This window comes from Aptenodytes patagonicus, chromosome 5 (genome assembly GCF_965638725.1).
Source record: "Aptenodytes patagonicus chromosome 5, bAptPat1.pri.cur, whole genome shotgun sequence".
Lineage (NCBI taxonomy): Eukaryota > Metazoa > Chordata > Aves > Sphenisciformes > Spheniscidae > Aptenodytes > Aptenodytes patagonicus.
The window spans coordinates 57,393,234-57,415,742 of record NC_134953.1 but is presented as its reverse complement, the minus strand read 5'-3'; the positions used below and the strand labels follow the sequence as shown (position 1 = coordinate 57,415,742).

At 43.3% G+C, this 22,509-nt stretch overlaps 1 protein-coding gene across 1 annotated transcript in view; it reads right to left on the bottom strand.

The window, feature by feature from the left end:
• The window catches only part of NEGR1 (neuronal growth regulator 1), a 315,598-nt gene that overhangs the window by 163,534 nt on the left and 129,555 nt on the right, over window positions 1-22,509 (bottom strand). Inside the window, exon 2 of the mRNA XM_076339938.1 lies at window positions 8,236-8,468. Within this exon, the coding sequence (XP_076196053.1) occupies window positions 8,236-8,468 (233 nt within the window). The remainder of the gene's footprint in view (window positions 1-8,235; window positions 8,469-22,509) is intronic.

Below are 22,509 nucleotides of genomic sequence, written 5' to 3'. Positions count from 1 at the left end.
CGGAGATAACCGGAGACTTTGGGCTGTGACCTGTCACTCTGCCCTGTGGCAAAATTAATTCTCAAGGACATTGGTAAACATGTCTTAATATTTTTGCAAATTGAAAGGGAAACACAGCTTGGAGGATGCAATTTAAACTTTGGTAGAACAAATGTCAGATTAGAAATGGCAAAAATTGCAACCTTTTGCTAGGAAAATTATGAGCAATATAGTGTGGTAAGAGGTATTTCATTTTTTTACTTACTGTGGCAAACATCTGATGTTTAAATCATCTGCGGTTCATGACTTTGCAGCTCAAGCATCTGGCACTGAGGTAGACTGAGTCAATTACAAACTCCTAGCTTCTAAACTTTTAATTAATTATTTCATAATTCTCACTTCTTTTTAGTAAGGTCACTGAAATAAAATTAACTGAATTATCTTCCTCTCTTTCATGTGATTTTTCTTTCACTGATGTAAATGTGGGCTAAAGACACATTAGGCTTTTTTTTTTTTTTTATTAACTATCTTGATTAATTTTTTTGGTACAAAAAGGTGTAACTATGTAATAAGTAACAGTGATCTAGACTTGACCTGGTGGTCTCGTTAAGGCATCGAGCAGGGATTTGGGAGACTGAAACTCAACTTCAAGCTCTGCCAGAGATTCCTGATTGACTGTGGCCAAACCCCACTAGGTCTCGCTGCTCCCTGTATTCGTGCATGGGACAGTGATGGAGAGGCTGCTGCTTCCTTTCAGCCTTGGTTATTTACTGATCATGTTACCTTTCTATGTTTTACTCATGGAAATTCAGGCATCTTTAACCCATTAAAATGTATTTATTCTCTGAAACACTTACATGAATATGTTCAGAAATTGGCAGCCCAAATAGCAGAGAAGAGGATATTCAAAGTGACAGTTACTGGATCTGTGTGTATAGAAAGACCTCACACACACACCAGAAAAAAAGAAAAAAAGAAAGAGAGTTGGATTTACATGGCTTTTAAAGTGGAGTTTCACAGCAAATAATTTTGCAATCTGGAGCTTGAACCTATTTGGGAGCTTATGATCAGACATAAGTCTTTATTCATTTAATTTGTGACACAATGCACACACCCCTGGTTCTTCCAGCTCTGCTGTTTTCAGCAGGAGAACATCTTCTTTCAACGTTACTTGACAGAATACAGCCTGTTGGGCAGAGGAATTTTAAAGGGCTAAGACTTTGCTTTTAAATTTTCTTTTTCTCCTGTTATTTCATGTGCTGCTCTAGGTCTGCTGCTGATCATTTATTCACAATGTGAAAGGAAACACAGCCCTTTGACTGAATGATTTTACTTTGGCAAAAGACCTGCTTTTCCTTTCATTTATTTCTCCCCAATAGCAGAAGTTGTTTCTAATCTTGAAATACAAAGCCATGAACAATATTAAAAGGAAACAAAAAACTGCTTCCATAAAATGTTATTATATCATCCCTACGAACCCTATTCATCAGAAAAGGATATATAAGCTTATAGCACCAATTAGCTGTTTGATGTTTCCTTTACGGTTTCGGTTACTTTCAGACAGGTCAATCTCCATCTCAAAGGATGCATGAATCTTGCATCCTTACCTCCTGGGTCTCAGCACACGGAAGGGGAAGCGATGGCTTTATTAGCAGTGTAAGTACGAAGCGACATGATTAAAAGTGCTTACATGCACAAGTCCCATTCAAGTCCACTGGACAGATAAGCGACAGTAGTAAGTATGATGCAGGTCTCTCTAAATTACCGTGCAGAACCCAATGTTGATTCAAGGTGGGATCCCACCCATGTGGGATGAGCGATTAGTGTGACTCACATCCGACCCACTGAGCATCCATTGCATGGCTGATAATTAGTAATATCTACAGTAATATGTACATAAAGATATGAGCTGGAATGGAAAGAAATGGCCACAATCATCACTGAGATGGGATGGGGCATCCTCCAGAGCTGCTGATCCCGCTGTGCCACTCAGCGGGTGCAGGACCTCTCTCTACAAGCAGGGAGCTCAGCAGCTTTCCCTTCTTGCTAAGTGCTGAGAGAACTACAAAGGAAAAAATACAGGGACAGTGATTTTTTTTAACTTTATCTTGAAAATGGCTCACTTTTTCTGGCTATGCTTCATGAAGCTTGTCCCTAATTCCTACATAAAATATAACTGAAATAATATTGGAGTAACTGAATATATATATACAATTTAAATAATAATTAATATTGTCACAGCTGCTTCATTCCAGCTTCCCAATCCGATAGCGTACAAATACGTCTGCAATCCATGAACAACCCCCCACGTAAACAGTACTTTTACAGGTCTTCACACAACAGCTGCCTCTGAGGAAGGTTATAAAAATGACTAAATGATGGCTTTTTGGCTGTACTAATAAAATAATGTTCTTTATGCAACAGATACCCTTAGCTCTTACAGAGCTACAGTCTAACATTCTTACAAACCATTGGGGTCTAAAGGTCCAGTGGTTAAGGATAATTAGTTTGAGAAGCATTTCATACATGTTATTTGTAAGGGATTTTGGTGTGCCATATGGATTAATAGAGATTACCATTTAAATTCTTCTGTTTTATATATATAAGCCACCGAGGCGAAGGGCTCCAGAGCGGAGGATCGCGCCGGGGGACCCTTCCTGAAGCGGCAAAACCGCGGCCAAACCCGCGAAAAGCAAAAGCGCAGGGAGCGAGAGGGAGCCCCAGCCGCCCCACTCCCCGAGCCGGAGGAGGGAGCTCCTGACGAGCGGCAGCTCTGACTCAGCGTGGGCGGGGACGAGAGGGGCGGCGGCCAAACCCCCTCACCTTCCCGGCTGCCTTTACACAACAGATATGGGGCCCTGGAACGTGAGGGCCAGGCAAACGAGGATGTAGACGAAGGTCCATCCGGGGGGTCGCCTAGGGTGAGGCGGTCAGCCCCACGCATTATGACTACCGCTGCTAAGAAAAAAAGGAGGGTAATTGTCATAGGCGATTCCCTTCTGTGGGGAACAGAGGGCCCGATATGCCGACCGGACCCATCCCACAGGGAAGTCTGCTGCCTCCCTGGGGCCCGGGTCAGAGACATCACTAGGAAGCTCCCTGGTTTGGTGCGGCCTTCTGATTACTACCCGCTGCTGGTTATACAGGCTGGCAGTGATGAGGTTGCAGAGAGAAGTCCTGCAGCGATCAAAAGGGACTTCAGGGCACTGGGGCGACTGGTTGAAGGATCGGGAGCATGGGTAGTGTTTTCCTCTATCCCTACAGTGGCAGGGAAGAATACTGAAAGCAGCAGGAAAACACACCTGATCAACACGTGGCTCAGGGGCTGGTGCCATCGGAGGAATTTTGGCTTTTTTGATCACGGGGAGGCTTACACGGCACCGGGCCTGCTGGCGGCAGACGGAGTCCAGCTGTCTCACAGGGGGAAAAGGATCATGGCTCATGAATTGGCAGGGCTCATTGAGAGGGCTTTAAACTAGGTTCGAAGGGGGAAGGGGATAAAACCAGGCTCACTAGAGATGAGCCTAGGGGTGGCGTGCCGATGCCGGGGGTGAAATCGATAGCCCAGCTCAAGTGCATCTACACCAATGCACGCAGCATGGGCGGCAAGCAGGAGGAGCTGGAAGCCATTGTGCAGCGGGAGAGATACGACTTAGTCGCCATCACAGAAACATGGTGGGGCGACTCTCATGATTGGAGTGCTGCAATGGATGGCTATAGACTCTTCAGAAGGGACAGGCGAGGAAGGAGAGGCGGTGGGGTGGCCCTGTATGTTAGGGCCAATGTTTTGATTGTCTAGAGCTCAACGATTGTGATGATGATACGGTTGAGTGTTTATGGGTAAGGATGAGGGGGAAGGCCAACGAGGCAGATATCCTGCTGGGAGTCTGTTATAGACCACCCAACCAGGATGAAGGGGTGGATGAAGCGTTCTACCAGCGGCTGGCCCAAGTCTCTCAATCGCTAGCCCTTGTTCTTGTGGGGGACTTCAACTTCCCGGACGTCTGCTGGAAATACAACACGGCAGAGAGGAAGCAGTCTAGGAGGTTCCTGGAGTGTGTGGAAGACAACTTCCTGACACAGCTGGTAAGTGAGCCTACCAGGGGAGGTGCCTCGCTCAACCTGCTGTTTACAAACAGAGAAGGACTGGTGGGAGATGTGGTGGTCGGAGGCCGTCTTGGGCTTAGCGACCATGAAATGGTAGAATTCTCAATTCTTGGTGAAGTAAGGAGGGAGGCCAGCAAAACCGCAACCATGGACTTCCGGAGGGCGGACTTTGGCCTGTTCAGGACGCTGGTGGAGAGAGTCCCTTGGGAGACAGTCCTGAAGGGCAAAGGGGTCCAGGAAGGCTGGACGATCTTCAAGAAGGAAGTCTTAAAGGCGCAGGAGCAGGCTGTCCCTGTACACCGTAAGAAGAACGGGCGGGGAAGACGACCGGCCTGGCTGAGCGGGGAGCTCTTGCTGGGACTCAGGAAAAAAAGGAGAGTTTACCGCTTGTGGAAGAAGGGGCAGGCGACTCAAGAAGAGTACAGGGATCTTGTTAGGTCGTGCAGAGAAGAAATGAGAAAGGCAAAAGCCCAGCTAGAACGCAATCTGGCCGCTGTCGTTAAAGACAACAAAAAAAGTTTTTACAAATAGATTAATGACAAGAAGAGAGCTAAGGAGAATCTCCATCCCTTATTGGATGCGGGGGGGAACGTTGCCACCGAGGATGAGGAAAAGGCTGAGGTACTCAATGCCTTCTTTGCCTCAGTCTTTAACGGGCAGACCAGTTATCCCGGGGTACTCGGCCCCCCGAGCTGGAAGACAGGGACGGCGAGCAGGATGAACCCCCCATAATCCAAGAGGAAGCAGTCAATGACCTGCTACGCCACCTGGACGCTCACAAGTCTATGGGGCCGGATGGGATCCACCCGAGAGTGCTGAGGGAGCTGGCGGAGGTGCTCGCCAAGCCGCTCTCCATCATTTATCAGCAGTCCTGGTTAACGGGGGAGGTCCCGGATGACTGGAGGCTTGCCAATGTGACGCCCATCCACAAGAAGGGCCGGAAGGAGGATCCGGGGAACTACAGGCCTGTCAGCCTGACCTCGGTGCCGGGGAAGATTATGGAGCGGCTCATCTTGAGGGCGCTCACAAGGCATGAGCGGGACAACCAGGGGATCCGGCCTAGCCAGCACGGATTCATGAAAGGCAGGTCCTGCTTGACCAACCTGATCTCCTTCTATGACCAGGTGACCCGCCTAGTGGACGAGGGAAAGGCTGTGGATGTGGTCTACCTGGACTTCAGTAAGGCCTTTGACACCGTCTCCCACAGCATTCTCCTAGAGAAGCTGGCGGCTCACGGCTTAGACAGGTGTACTCTGCGCTGGGTAAAAAACTGGCTGGACGGCCGGGCCCAGAGAGTTGTGGTGAATGGAGTTAAATCCAGTTGGTGGCCGGTCATGAGTGGTGTTCTCCAGGGCTCAGTTTTGGGGCCGGTCTTGTTCAATATCTTTATCGATGATCTGGATGAGGGGATTGAGTGCACCCTCAGTAAGTTTGCAGATGACACCAAGTTGGGTGGGAGTGTTGATCTGCTCGAGGGTAGGAAGGCTCTGCAGAGGGACCTGGACAGGCTGGATCAATGGGCCCAGGCCAACTGTATGAGGTTCAACAAGGACAAGTGCCGGGTCCTGCACTTTGGCCACAACAACTCCATGCAGCGCTACAGGCTTGGGGAAGAGTGGCTGGAAAGCTGCCCAGCAGAGAAGGACCTGGGGGTGTTGGTCGACAGCCGGCTGAACATGAGCCGGCAGTGTGCCCAGGCGGCCAAGAAGGCCAATGGCATCCTGGCCTGTATCAGAAATAGTGTGGCCAGCAGGAGTAGGGAAGTGATCGTGCCCCTGTACTCGGCACTGGTGAGGCCGCACCTCGAATACTGTGTTCAGTTTTGGGCCCCTCACTACAAGAAGGACGTTGAGGTGCTGGAGCGTGTCCAGAGAAGGGCAACGAGGCTGGTGAGGGGTCTGGAGAACAAGTCTTATGAGGAGCGGCTGAGGGAACTGGGCTTGTTTAGCCTGGAGAAAAGGAGGCTGAGGGGAGACCTCATCGCTCTCTACAACTCCCTGAAAGGAGGTTGTAGCGAGGTGGGTGTCGGTCTCTTCTCCCAAGTAACAAGTGATAGGACGAGAGGAAATGGCCTCAAGTTGCGGCAGGGGAGGTTTAGATTGGATGTAAGGAAAAATTTCTTTACTGAAAGAGTGGTTAAACATTGGAAGAGGTTGTCCAGGGAAGTGGTGGAGTCCCCATCCCTGGAGGTATTTAAAAGACGAGTAGATGAGGCACTTAGGGACATGGTTTAGTGGACATGGTGGTGTTGGGTCGACGGTTGGACTCGATGATCTTAGAGGTCTTTTCCAACCTCAATGATTCTATGATTCTATGATTCTATATTCATTGTTTTATTACCCATAAAAATGCAAAAGAAAATGTTAATGACAATTACACCAAAGACTAATAAGTTAAAGCCTTAGGTTATACTTTGCATTTCTGAAGATATAAATGCAATTGCTTAATAATTATGCATATTTTTAACTATTGAGTTATTATTTCTCTATATACTTGTAGTTAGCCTAATTAACTTTAAGCTCTTCTTTATATGTTTTATACCTGCAATTAATTTCCAACTTTTTTTTAGCCCCTTGCACGAGGGCATTAACTATTATAAAGACAATCAAAGCTAAGAATTGTTCACCCTGGAATAATACAATAAATATTACCTCCACGCGTGTAAAACTGCCACTGTTGTTCTGCAGCACTTATAACAGAAAACTGCCTCACAGAAATAAATGGACTGTTCTTATTAACAATATTGGGATCTTAGTATTTCTGTGAGAAAACTGGTCTGGAAGAAACAAAACCTATGGATTTTAATGCAAAATCAGCTTATTTTGTCTTCACTTGTTTATTTTGATTTTAATGAACTTCTATTAAATTTCCAAATCTAATAGAATTTCTATTTTTGAAAAATTGCTTTAGTCATTCTAATTTTGCTTTTTTTAAGCTGATGAGTTAATTCTTGTTTTTATAACAACGCTTGTCATGGCACACACCTGAGAAGACATTTGAGGTCCTCAAATGAATTACTGCATCTTTTAAATGCCAAGAAAATTTACAGAAAACTTCATATTTAAAGCTTCATGGGGGTAGGACACATCCACGCGGGCAGGTAAGCTGAGTGCTATGGGAACAGAAAGAAAACCTTTGGGGCTGTGTGGCTGCTGATGGGGTATAAAATGCCCTGGTGAATCCTTCCTTGCAGCTGAGCTGTGCTGGGAAGAGGACGAGCTTCCTGAGGAGCGACCTGCCACCCTGCCCGTCGATGTGGGAGCACTGCAGGATGAAGCATTTTTGTGCTTTCTCCCAGGCTGCCCTCAAGGAACTGCCTCTGAAGGAGCCCACAAACCAATTCATTTTCCTCCATGAAAACTCTCATCAAAATAGTCCTGTCGGAAATTTGGAGCCGGGCTGTTGAGGTGCCGGCACAGCTGATGGCCGTGCCACCTGCACGTCTGTGCAGACTGTGCTCTGGCGTCTGTCTCACTGCATCCATCAGTTGTCTTTTATTTGACACTTATTACATGATCATCAAAGCATGTCTTGTGGCCTTGTTCCGTCCCCAAGGACAGTCGGGTCCTGATCTGCGGTGACCCTTCCACAGCATGTCGCAGTAGCGGCACTGGCTATTTCTGAACACATCTTGACATCATAAAGGAAACAAAGATGTTTCTGGCAATATTTGGTGTCAATGTTAAAATGCAAAGGCTGTGAACCTTCTGTGAACTCAGCACCTGATTATGCACCTTTACACGGTGACTAGGCTGAATACTATGCAAAACAACCAAGTTTTGAGTCATGCAGGAGACCTGTACCAAACTGACAGATACCTGCAGAGTACCACTGCAGGGAACTGTACTTCAACTATTGTACTGGTATTTTCCTCTTATATTTCTACATCTTGTTCAATTGTCAGCAGAGCAGGAGTGAGGATTTAAACCTGATTTTGGCAAGTTGGAGACCCTTCTGGGCTAATTATCTATTTGGAGGGGCTCAGAGCCAATGACACATACAGTCCATAGCTACATACATCCAAGAACAAAGAAAGAAAGAAAGAAAGCAAGCAAGCTTTAAAATGTGCTTAGCTGACATTTCCCATCTATAAACTAGTTTTTTCTAGTACATCTCCAATAATGATTTCCAATTGGTTTAAACACATACCTTGTACAGTTAAGTGCACCTGCATCGTTCTAGGAGTGTGTTGAGTTTGCACAGAACAAGTGTATGGACCGTCATCTGTCACATCTACGTCCTGTATCTGCAGGCTATATTCTCTTCTATTTGCTGTTGCGATTGAAACTCGAGGATCTACTGACCACTTATCACTTCCAGCAAAAATGATACTCGACCGATTCAGCCAGGCACCTTTTGAAGCTACATCTTCCAAGTAACACCTGGGAAAAAAGGCGAAACTGTAAGTATGAAAATGTAGGAGCTTTTAAATACCATTAACTTGCTATTGATTTTTAGACTGAATACAGCTATAATATATTAGAGTTGAACCTCAAAACATGAGTCATTTGTTAATTCACAAATCATCATAAAACCAAAAGCCTGTCTTACAAACACACAATAAACATAAATATATTTTTCTGCTATGTTCTTCCTTTCTGATTTTCCTGCTGTGAGTGTTCAGTGGAGCAGTAGGTAGAAGGTCTCAGTTATTTCTGAACTGGACTCGATGACTTCATTGGAGCAGCCCTTTCTGCTCCAGTTTCAGCCTGTAAGGATCAGGATTAGGCATGTGTGCCTGTGCAAAATTATTGTCCTTTTCCTAAGACACAAAAAACTTCTGCTTGCTTAGTTAAGGAACCAAGAGACTTTTTCCACCAAAAACTATAATGACATCTTAGAATCCAAAACAATATTTTTTTCTTTTCAAAAGGTTATTAGATTTGTCATTGCTAATCATATTCAAGACATCTCATTTAAAGCAAACATACATTCAATTAGCATGGATTTCCCTGCTGACAACAACAATGAAATATAAAGCACAGTTCTACTAAATATTTTTTAAAACATCTTTGGTATGGTAGTGACTCAAATGGATGTGATTTGTTTATTATGCCTTACTTTAGCTTTTTTACAATTATTATTAGAACAATAACTAAAAATAGTGCTTTTCAGGGTATAATAGTCACCTTAATCGGAGCTCAGTGCATAACAACACCCCTAAAATCAGAAGCAGATGTACCCCAGACAGATTCCTTTCCTTCTAAATTTTAGTTCAAAAGTATTCCTCCATAAAGTAAAGACTTTGTTTTTTTTTTAAATGAGTAAAAAGTACAGCTGGAGAATGAAAACATGTACATCTGAAGAGTTTGACAGCATTTCTACACAATATCTTGGGGGTTTGAACATGGCACTGGAGATTGCGAGGGAATTGCGAGCTGAACACACCAGTGTAGGTACTGCAAACTGTCTGAAACTAATCAGTTGAGAAATACAAAGAACAAGGTATATTGCAAAATCTAATTTGTAGTCTGTTTCACCATCTGTAGATTCAAAAACCAGTCAGAGTACTAAAGGTCAATGTTAATTGAAAATCTTTTCTCTACATATGCAACCAAAAAAAAAGCCACCCAGGCGTGACAGAAGTATAACCTTCTACTAAGGTAATTAGGCACTGCAATATGTTGTTGTTGTCAATATTTTGTATTGCATTTAGGAAACATTTGTAATTTCTCTTTAAAATAGCTTTCCATCTTAAGTTGCTCACTTGCACGCTGGGATGAGGAAAACTGCACTGTGAAGGATACTGTTAAAAGTCACTGACAAGTCCTAAGGATAGCACGGCATCAAGTGCAATTACTAAAACTTTGTGGAAAAAGCAGTAAGAAGCTGGTGAATAACGTTGACGGTACTTCTTAGCACAATTAAGTAAATAAGAAGGACAGCAGACGTTTGTTGGGGTGGGATCCCCACAGAGGTGAGCCGGTGCTGGTGTGAGAGTGTGGCGCTCCTGAACCTCGGATGGGCAGAGCAGTGGCCGGGGGGAACAGGGTGATGCCAGAGGATGCAAAGCTGTACCAGCGCTGAGGAACCCGTGTCACTGGTAGAGGTAAAGGAGTGGCCACTCAGTGGCACACAGGCTGGTAGGATAACAATGGTCCCAGACTGGTAGGATAAAAATAGTCCCAGGGGATGCTCCAATTTTTAATGCAACCAATGGCTTTGGAGTTACTATCAAACTTTTCTGTCATCTGGAAAAAGGGGAGTGACACTGGGGGCAGGTGGGAGAGCAGGAGAGAGAAAGGACACTAGAGACGACTCCTCAATCCTACACCTTTTGACCGTGTGGTCAACTGATGCTTGGACAATGCAGTCTATATTCTACTTTGCAGTGTTTGGCAGTGAAAGCAATCTCTAGGCAAGGCAGCGTAGGGATGCTCTCTTGAACTTCAGCCAGAATGATGATTTTTGTGAGCAGCCAGGAAAACACATGAAAGAGCAGCAAGTGAGGAAAGAAAACATAATATGGGAAGAAAAATCAGTAAACACCAGCAGAGCACGGGACTGTGTGATGTATGAGAATACAAGGAGAACACAAACACTGGAGGTACTTCAAGTATCACCTTGCCATAGACAAGGAAGTGTTTGTCATAAAAAGAGGACTGGAGATAGGAGATGAGACCTGAGCAAAAGAAAAGTGATAGCTTGGGTAGAGAGCATGGGAAAATAGGGCTGGGAGAATGGTGTCCAGGAGGAACAGCCAGCAAAGAGAGTCCCTCTTGGTGGCTGAGAAGTGAGGGGATAAAAGGACAGAGAAAGCATGCAGAAGGAACTTTATTCCTATGAGCTGATGAAAAAGACTGAGCCTGTCTGCAGTGAGGTTAAGGATATTTAACTATTGCTCAAAAACTAGGTGAGCACTATGCTCCAGTTTTCCATAAAGAAGGTGACATCCAGCATGCAGGAAAAGGCAGAGCAGCTAATGGAGTCAAGGGCAGAGAAAAACATCGGTGGAGCCACATTTGAGAGCATGAAACTGTAAATCCAGGAGCATGTGGGGTTTTTTTAAACCATCTGAAAGTGATGCTATGTGACTGGGAAATCATAAATGTATTACCTACATTTAAGGAAATGAGGAGAGCGAATCAGGCAAATTTTAGGCGAACCACCATGCCCACATAGAATTTAAGGCTTTAAAACAACTTTAAAAGTTGAAGGAAGGTAATACAAAGTGCAACAGACTAATGGGACATTTTTATTTGATAAAGAGGTTTTTTACATGAAGGAAATCCATCAGAAGAAGGGAATGCAATAGATCTCATCTCTTTGATAAAACATTAAAATAATGCAACTATGGAAACTCTTAGGTGGGAGAAAATGGTGATTTCGTAGCTTAAGCATATGGCGGTACTGTTTAAGGGGAAAAATGGCATTCCCCTTAGGAATAAGGAACTAGAAGCATCAGGCTGAAATTCTTCAGAAATGGATCGTGAAAATAACTATTCATTCATTTAATTAATGCTCTCAACATGAAATCTGAAAGGGTTCTGAGAGAAGCTGCGTACGATACGGGATAAAAAAATCACAGTTTATATAGCAGAGAATTGGGATGTCACAGGGAAGTATCACTTTGAGGATGGAGAGTGCAGCAGATGTCTGTGAATCCCTGCAGGAGGAGCTTTGTAGGATCTGGTCCCATTCAGAGAAGGCAAAGAGCTGCTTTCAAAGTCTTAAGAACATTTTCAGATGGATTCTAATGAACAGAAGACTGGGGAGAAGCAGAGAAACCTCAGATTGACTGACTTTTTCTACAATGCGTCTCTTTTCTACTGGTATTTCTGCAGCAGCTGGATACAGTCAGTTATAAATGAATATTTTTGAAGGTAGCCTGTAGTTTCAGTGACTGTTTACCATTTTACTTAACTCCCTCGTTGTTTATACACATGCATACATCCAAAAACATGCAAGAAAGCGTTAGCACTATGGCTTCTTCCCACAAGAGAGAAAACCAGCCTTCTCCTCTCCCAGCACACAAAACCAGCCTCACCTTACAAATTCCCTGCTCTCTGCAGCTTGTAAGAAAAAAATAAGCCTTGCTTAAAAAAAAAAAAAGTTTAAATTTTTGGTTATTAATTAAAGACAAAAGTGGAATTCTCATCAGATGCAAAGTGAACCACCTGAAAATCACGCTGAGAAGGGCAGTGCTCGGGGCTGCTGTTGCAGCAGCTCCGAAGCATCCTTACAGCTTCTGCACGGCACCTGCTCTGAAAGCCCCAAAGGTTCCCAAAAACTTCTCATATAAACACAGCCCTTTTGATATCAAGGCTTTCTTGCTGAGAAAAGGCAAGATCCAGCAGCGCAGAAAGGAATATGAGACCTCTTGCTGTTTTACTTCATATACAAAGGCATTTTCTTAAAATAACTTACTAAAACAAATAAGAAATTTTGCTTTATTAATTTCTAGGTGCATGGGTATCATGGATAGAGATGAAAACCTGTTAAAATCAACTTTCTTTTATACCCCACTAATTAACAAAAAGTATGCAGTATACAACTGCTGTGTAAATCATGAAAACCAAGGACTAAAAATGGAACAGATTTTTACTTGTTCAGGGAGATTTTCAAGTTTGATGAAAACAAAATCACAAAATTTATTTCTAAAAATGTAACTAGGAGAAAACATTTCAGTTTTTTGTTCAGACCCTGACTAACCATGTTATATTGTGGAATAATGTTGGCTTCAAACTAAAAATGATATTCCAAATAAGGTTCTTTGAAAACAGGTTAAAAATTTTACCTCAGACAAGCTCTTTCAATACCCCAAAGCAGTCTTTTCTCTACCTTTATTCAAAACTCATGCAAGTTCCCTAACACTGTGGGATTTGAAAACATTGCAGAATTTGGCTGAAATATTTTGCACAGGACAGCCTTCAAATTAAATAGCAGCCAACATGCTGTGTTTTCCCACTATGCACGTGAGATGCAATGGATAAAGTGCGTATTTACTCCATGGAAGAAGCAATCAAATGATTAATCTCAGAAATGTTTTCTAATCTAACAAATTTAATGCCTTTCTGTTTGCAAATCACTTATTTCTGAAAACACGGTTGCTGCTTAAAAGTATTCTGCAGGCAACTTGGACCACACATTCACACATGTGTGTTCCTGGCCATTGGAGGCAATGATTCTGCACTGTAGTTATTGCAGAGGAACAGAAATAAGGACAAATAAGGATTTTTTCCTCTTTAAATGAAGGTTTGGTCTTCCCCCCCCCCCGCCCCTTTAAAATTTTCTATGAAAGAGCAGCCTTTCCACATATGTTTTGTGTGACATAACCAACCAATTTTATACGGATGAACATTTACAAAGAATAAACACTGAGAACAACAAAAATACCGACCTCAAGCACGCCCATGGGATCCAACCAGTGCACAGGGACTCAGACTGCAATGCCGCAACCGACCTTTCACACAACCTTTGCATTTCTCCCTACAATTGTATTTCTCACATACTTGACCTCTGGATGCACTTCTTCATTTTAACTCAGAACGGTATTTTAACATTATTTTTTAAGCTGCAGATAATAAGTGATAACTATGTATTATTTTCATTGCACGAACATGAACGTATCTGGAAACACATTGGCTCTTTTGACTGAAACCCTGCAATGGTTCAGCTCCTACAAGAAGACGAATTGCCTTGCTGCATGTGCACGCTCTCCCCGTCCGTACCCCTCTCCACGCCAGTGCACCGGCAGGGATCGGGGCACGCTCGGTGACAACCCAGGCATCTCGTGAGTGAGGACTGGGGAGGAAAGGCAGCTACAAAGAGACAAGACCTCGCAAAGGAAACCAGTGAGAACTACCGGGAACCCAGCTGAACCCAGCTGGGTCCACGTGCCCCAGCTGCCCCTCGCTGTGCACGTGCTGGTGTGCACCTCAGCCAGGCGGTGCAATGTCCATGCTCTGCGCCTGGGGTGCACGTGCACAGGACAATGCTAACCAAAGTCCTCCATGAAAACCTCCATTTCCTTAGGACTGCAGCAGTCTAGCTGAGCAAAATATGTTACAAATCCTAAAACAGGAATCACCAAACTACGTTTTACTAAAAACTTAAAATTTGGGTTTGCACTCTGGAACGATTTGCCCATTAAGTCTTCCAAACATTTCAGGGAACTTAAACGCAAGTTTTCAGCAAACCTGAAAAGTGAGTTTGAGAAGAGTTTTGATTTCACGTGAACCTATGAAGAGCTGGCAGCCTTCCACTGCAGTTCCCTTAGGATGAGTGTGAGCCTCAAGCTAAGAGCCCAACTCTTCTTCAAATTCTCCTAGTTGTAAGTGTCATAAATATATTGAATAATGACACCAGATCAATGCACAGTTCTAGATCAGCACACACAAATCCCTGTGGGATCACACTACTGAAGATGCACAGTTGCTCCTGCCACAGGTCAGCATCAGGACTGCGGGAGCTGTGGTCGATCACCGCCGATCACTGGTGGACAAATCAAGCGAAAGCACGCTGATGTGTAATAAAGTCCAACAATAAAACATTTCTTACAGTAATGTATGGGAAATAATTTATTGAAAAGATGACAACCAGTAGAAACTACAAATATTAGTGGCCTTCCCTCTCTTCCCCCTTTCCTCTCTTTCCTTAAATTTTGTTTATTTTTAAACTTCCTGCGCATCATGGCAGCATTTTCTGCAATGTAATTTTTAAAATCTATGCATAGGACCAATTATTTTGAGAAGTTAATAATAACACTGTAGCACAATTAAAGAAAGCATAACAATCATTAAACAAAAGCAACTTTTGCTCTTTTTACCTTTACATTGCTTGGAAAAGTATTGATTAAACTATAGCTGATGTCTGAAGATAATTCTTCTATTTTTAAACTTGGAAGATTGGAAAAAAGAACAATTTATTTTTTAACTGATGATTGTAATCAGAAATTCTCTACTCAACAAGCATAAAAAATAGATTTTAATGTTAACAGTCATATATGGCTGAAGGTATTTTATTATTTTTCCGGTCATTATTAATGGGGATGATCTTCTGTAATTTGCAAGTACAGAAAAATATAGTCTCACCCATCTTCCTTAAAGTTTTAATCCTCTCTTTTTGATACCTCCCACTTTCCTCGCTCTCTAGTCTTTTATTTCCCAATAATTAAAACATAGACCTAGTAATCTTTGTAAAAAACTGTTCTTCTCAGTTGCTTAATTAAAACTGCACATGGCCTCTTTTTACAAGAGCCTTCATAGTGCAGCCAGGGTTGGAGCTCCTACCTTACTGCCCTTGAAACAAACTGCATGGGATTGCACACAAAGCTTTCCATGTTCCATATATCACATGAATGTTTGACATACACCTGTCTCCAAACAGCCTTCAATACACTGTCTGGGGTTACACCTGGATAGTACTTGGGCAGTACTTAAAATGAAAAAAAATCTTTATTCAAGTAGGACCTAAAGCTACCATTATCCTCACTTCTTGTGCAACTACTTCCTTGACCTGGACTGCAAAGCTAAAAGGATAAGTAAGTTAAAAACTGTCTTATTAATCTGTAGGTAAATTCAACCCATGCAACCTTTTAAATACACCCATTCAGCCCCATGGGCCTCCATTTAGTGCTCCCACCTCATCCATTTCTGCTCCGCTCCCTCCTCAGGTGGGACCGTGGGAAGTGAGCACAAGGAGCCGCGGGAAAGCCGGCCGGCCGGGAAATGCCAGCCGGGGGCTATTGCACTGCCCAGCTGCAGAGTCATTCAGAACACATCTCTGACTTAGAGGAGACACCAAGTGACATACTGTGAGATGCTTCCTCCATAAAACACAGCCTCTAAACGGTAAGACACATATTCCAGGTCAGAACATGACTCATTTCTGAGTAGGCTGTGTCTCTAAAACCAGTAATCCCATTGTAGTTCAGGTTAAAAGTTCCATCTCATTTACAGAAAGTCCTGGAATCCTTTCTTTTCCCTGAAAACCTAGAAGAATTTGACTTGAAAATCTTTACAGTTTTATATAACTGCTGCTTTGGGTGCTGGAGGAGCTGACTGTAACACCCACAAGGGATGACAGCATCCCCTTTCCATCACCCTGCAGTGGGTGAGCGTTCACCAAAGCAGATGTGAAGCACTTAACGGAGTTGTTATTGCTTACTACAGCATCTTTTTTTCCTGTGAAATTGGTTTTGGCATTGAGTTACAGCCACTTTCCTCAGAACATAGAAAACCTTTGCAAAAAACAGTGTTGCTAAAATTTTTCTGTTTTAAAGGAGATTGGCTTTGAGCTAAGCAGCAAGGGGAGAGAGAAACACGAGGGTCAGGGTTCAGCCTAGAAAAACACCCAGAAGCTCAGAACATAAAATGATACATCCAAGCTCCAGAACAAGAAAATCACACCAGAAACCTGCTAAGAACTTTTGCAAAGTCCTTTTACTGGTGATCTGATAAATGTCTTCTCCGGGTTCTCCAATGGATTCTTATGAATAACATCTTAAAAGTTTGTTACACTAAGGAAACTTCTCTGAAAAATAAAAATAACTCAGATGCAATTATAGGTGATCCTTTTACTTTTGTGATCAGAATCGGTTTTCTCACGTCTACTGTAGCTCAAAGCATGGAATTCTGCGTAGTAAAATGCACAGCTGCTCATTATCATCACAGCTTTTTTAAAATTTTATTTACAGAACAGTCTCAGACCATCAGGGAGCTGATGCATCAATGGCCGGTGACCTGGCTGGTGCACACCAAGCCCTGTCTGCCTCCGTGCCCGAAGCTCGAGATCCACCCCCAGCTGCCCCCAACAGCACATGTGCCAGCACAGGCTCAGTGTATCCGGAGTGTAAAGATGCTGCAGCCCCAATTTCACCATTTTCTCAGGGAGTTAACCTGTGCTACCCGCTGCCAGGCCTGGAAGAGTGAACACAAGGACCGGGAGGTTGCTTGTGGAGAAGACTTGGCCAGCACTCAGCTGCAACCGCTGGAGCTAAATGATCTCTGAAGTGTAGCCAGCATTAAATATTACAGAGGAATTGTACCCAGGAAGCAAGGCATACAGGATCTTAATAACAAAAAAGACTTAAGAGAGTTTAAAAGTCTTAATCTTAGGAAGACTTCCCCCCCCTCCCCCAAGAAGCAACACTATTTATGAAACATGCAAATGTTAAATTATCCTGCAGAGGGAGACTGTTCTGTTGTGAATGGGACAGAAATCTACACAGACAGTTTCTGGAAAGTCTGATAAACAGGAGTTACGTAAAACAGTAACTCCTGACAAGTAACAGACAAGCAGCTGTTTTAAAACCGAACTTAAAATCAGACCCCCAAAACTCTCACAGCAGCCAAAAAAGATCTAAAATAAATAACCGGCTTTGCTTTGCCTGGCATCTCCATTGTATGTCGAAGTCCTTAGATCTACCTTTAAAAATGCTTAAAGAATGACAGCAGCACTCAGCTGAGATGTGATGAGGTTTCTTTATATGAACGTGCACCTTTCCAGCACCAACTCACCCCCAAGCGCTGAGCCGCCTGCCCTCCCCTGCTCACAGCAAATACCAAACCCACTGCGAATTCTTGTATGCTGCATTTCTGAAACAGCACCAGACAAGTCAGGATTAAAGAAAAGTGGTGCTAATGGATCAAATGTAGCTTTCAGTTTCTTTCTCTCTATACAGCCACCAGCTGACAGCAAATATTTGTGAACTTTGCAGCATTTAATGTAGGTCCTGCAAACACTGCAAACTCTGCTTTTTTCCCCTAGGAACCCCACTCCCAGCATCCTACCTCCTCTCCACACGTGCCCTGGCCCCACCACATCACCATGTCCACCACAGCTTCTGCTCCCACCACCCGTTCATCTGCCTGGCTGCCAAACCCTTTCTCCTTCCTCCCACCCTGGTACCAGTTTTCCTTCTCTGCATCCAGCAAGTCCCAACTTCTCCGTTGTTCTTTTTCTTTTCATGTCAGTGGCGGAAGGAGCTCTGATTATACATCGAGGTGTTAACATGCACAAATGAGTCTTTTTCCTTTGATCTTTCCTCTGCGTACGTTCTGCTTTTTAAGCACCATAAACTGTAGTTGGTACCAAATCCTTTTTTTAGAGCAAGTTTTCTCTTCAGGTTCAAAAGATGCAGCGTGTCTACCCTATAGAGGATGGAAAGTCTCCAAAACCAGTCTCCCTCCAAGCACCAGCAAGGAGATACCACAGGAGACCGGTCCCTCTGCAGCTGCTCCGGCAGGGGAAAGCCACCCAGGGGGGATCCCTCCAGGAAAACCTTTCTTGCTCTTACCAGCACAGTGCGGGGGGATGACCGAGTCTCCAGCCTTGCCTTGTCCCTCCCACAGCCTCTGCTCCAAGGCATCTTCAGGCAAATAGCAGACTAATCTGTTGCACTGACAGCAAAGAAGATAACGATGTCATAGCATCTCCTCCCCTTTCAAGCTGAACAGACAAGACACGCCTGAGATATTTTACCCAGTGTTTGCAGTCGAATAATTCATGTAGCACCATATCAGTGCACTTATTCGTAATTACCTCCTTTAAATAAAGAAGTTCTTCCAAACCTACTACCCTCTATTTTCTGCGATTCTCAGCAGTCCATTACATTGCTTTCTAAAATAGCAGCTCAGAACTGGAGATCTGCAAACTTAGGGAGAAACCAAGATAATTCTTTAAATATTTGCTGACCCGTGGACTTTTCCAAAAGGAGCAGATAAAAGTATGAGCTTTTTATCTGGCAAACTGCCTGAAATAAATGGGGATACGTGCTACCTGAATTTTCATGAGTAATTAGCATAATTAACCTCCCTGCTCTGTTCCTATGCCACTTCCACCGCTCCAGAGGATCGACGTGTAGTTTATTAACCATGAGAACTCATCAGATTTTTTGCTCTGTAGCTGGCCATGACAAAGTTGCCAGGTACCTGCCAGCCTGTGGATGAAACAAAAGACAAGGCAGAGAGAGGAAGCAGGACAAAACGACTGGAAGAGAAAGCAGAATGTATCTTCTTCATTACACATCTCCAGCTTCTTGATTTTACAAACTTTTCTACCTTGGGATGCTTTAAGATACTCTAGGAAATCTGTCTGCAGATAAAACATGGATTAATCCCTAAATCTGAAACATTTAAAGTGGAAAATCAGTAAAATATTAGTAAATTAATAGCAAAAGTGTTTACTCTTCTTCTTCTACAAGATTTTAAATGTAATTTGCTCTACAGCTGATGTTATTTGAATTTTAATCTGTATGGGTTTCAACCTCAGTACCTGCCAATCCATCCAAACCAGGTGAAAGACCACTTTCACAGGGGTTTCCTGGCCTCTAACGTTCATCATAACAACCAGCCATGACCATAATGTGTATTTCCCTCCTGCCACAAAGAAGTGGTTTTTTTTTCCATGGCAAGGACAGAGAAGCTGTGAGTATTACAACTGCAATAAATTCATTTGTTGTTTTTATTTATACAAAAATATTCCCACCCCTTTTCGCAGATATATTTTCATATTAAAATGAACAAAACAGTATAGTGTAAAGCTAAGAATTATTAGTTATTAATTACTTAATTCATGGAAGCACATAATATTTTCTCTTTGAAGGCTCAGAAACAATATCACAAAATATTATTGGTTCTGATAGTCTTTGTTTCATTTTCAGAGAGGTACTCCCAGCTTAATCATATTATTTGAAATATTAAGAAGGGGCTGGCTGCTGCATTTGATATTTATTGATTCCTAAAGATTTATGATACAGAAACACTGACTTCCAGAAATTATGAAGAAGAAATTGCCAATGCAGAAAAGTAAAGAAACAATTCACTGCATGGTTTTGTCTTTATTATTTTACACTTTTCTTAAGGGAGAGGGGTCTTTGAAAATTCAAGAGGTAATCATGTTTATTTTATAGGAATAGATAAGTCAGCTGTTTCTTCTGATGGCGAAAGCCAACCCAGATGGCAATTTTTTTCCCCCTGCTTTTTTGACACATGACACTGAAGCACAAAGTAAAGGAATAAAAAGCAACATAAGCTCTGAGACCATGGCAAGGCAAAGGATCATACCTAGAGAATGAGAAAACATTGGGTCCGTGAACATACCATGTTACTTTCCAAATTTTCAATATCACAGCATGTTGTTGAAGGATTTTATCATCCAGAAATATATAACTGAATTAAAACAGTGATGATACTAATTAACTGCATTTATTTCAGTTTCAGAACAGTTACATTAGTCTTTATTTTTAATGCTAAAATGAAACAAAGGTTTCTTCACTGACACAATAAGCTCTGACAAAAAAATGAGGGCTTACAACGGGAGGCTATTACAGTAATGCGCACTCAGGATAAAATAATGAGTGTTGGATGGCTGTTATACTCAACATCCACATAAATGCTGTAATTTGGTAATGAATACAGCATCGTGGCGATGCGGGGCTCACACCAGCTGCAGCACATTACAGGAAAGAGTGAGACAGGATGCGGGCAGTGGATATCGCCTGCACCCGGGGAGCAGAGAGCAGCCCCTACCAGCTTCGTCTAGGAGAAAACTGGAGAGAAAAGAAAAAGGTAGGAAAACCCCCTAGATTTGTGCTCTGTTGGGTGATTCTCCACGTTGCGCTGCCCAGAGACCCCGTTATCAGCAGCTTGACAAGGGGTGGGAGATTCCCTTCTGCTGGCGAGGAGGCTGTCCTGGCTTCCTTGGCTGCCTCAACTGTTTCTCCCGATACTGCAGTCTCCCTTCTGCTGCGAGGTTGGCCGCTGGGACCATACAGTACTGTGAACCTGCTAACTACTGCATTGCCTCCTAACGTCGGGAAATTTTATGATGTCTGCCTGCAGAATCAATGCAACGGTGAGATCGTCTCTACCTGCTCAGCTGTTAAGTATAAAATGCATCAAACATAGTGAGGAAAAAATGTCTACAAGCAAAGGCGTGGGTGCTCCTGCTCCACAGCAGAGCTGTGATAACTTCACCTTTCCCTTCTCCAGGCAGAGCAGTCACACAGGCTGCAGCTGCCCGGGCTCCGGGGATTTCTTAATATTCAGGTTTTATGTTTCACATGTTCTTCCTGAATAGGCTTTTTTCACTAACAAGGCAAAATGAAAAAACATTCTTTCCAAGTGAAAACAAGTTGGATATTAGGATTTCCCTATGAGTAGATAGGACACACAAGGTGGGAGACAACTGTGTGCTGTGTCATGTCCTTTATTGGATCAGTATTGACCTGGGACTCTTCTCTGAGAAAGTAATACCAAACCTGTAACGCAATTCTCTCCAGGTTGGTTTAAGTAAAATAATAGAGTTAATGACAGAAGCAAAGCTACCTAGAGAGGTGTAATTCATCATGGAGTGTTTCATTCCATTATCTTAAAAACATACAGTGTAGTAATCACTTGAAGTAGTGATAACACATAATTGTATGCTTCTCATAAATTATAGGTGAATGGGAGTTTCAGCTAATGAGTGCCAAATAGCAGCTCAGGAACTGCGGTGATTACAGAAGATGTCGTGATGAATGCATTTATTATTGGGGTATTACAAATCTTTTTATAGCAGAGATGGCAAGTTTATAAATAAATAACGAGCCACAGAGGTACCTGCATGTCTAACCAAGACAACTAAGTTATTAGCCTGCAGTTTAACCAGCCTCTTATACAAAAACATTTTAAAGCTTGGTGAAAACTAAACAAAGCAAAACAAAGGAAAAAAGAGTCCCACCCAAACGTCTGAATCCATGGGTATCCACACGCTGTTTTGCCACCACTTGCAAAAGATGCACTCTTGGAGTATTCTTAGCAGGAAAACAAACTTTTGCATCGTTTCTCATGGCAAAGCATCACACACACACAAAATAATTAAAAGCAACAATGCTCCTTTACAGTATAAATAAGGTGCTGCCCAAAGTAAAGAGCTCTTTCTGTGTCACTGGTTAGGATTAGCCCTTGCAGCAGCGAGAGCTGGCAGCACAGCAGGGAGCAAATCTGGCAGAGACCACACAGCCCTGCAGTGAACCTGTCCTGTGCAGCACCGGGGAAGGGCTGCGCTGTATTCGTTGCAAAACCCCATTCAAAATGCAATTTTGAATCTCTTCTTCCTCTGCAACACTCACCATCAGAAAATGCTTTTATTTGACAACAAAAAATAGCAATATCCCTTTGGGGTTTCTCCCTCCTCTCCAGGACAGGAGGACTGACGGCAGAGGAGCGAAGGTGGCACCGGCGGTGCTGGAGGGAGCTCCGCGAGTCCCATTTCTGGGGGCTCGCCTCCTCCCACAGCCACCCAGCACAAACCAGTAAACACTGAGGATGAAGACATGGATGGAGAAAGATCAAACCTGCACTTGCTGATGTGAATGAGCTTTTCCACTGATTGCAGAAGAGGCCAACTGGGTCCAGCCTCCTACGCCCTGTGGAGAAGTATTTCGTGAGCACCATCTCAAATATTTCTGCCAGTGTGGCTACTGCTTAGAGCCCCATA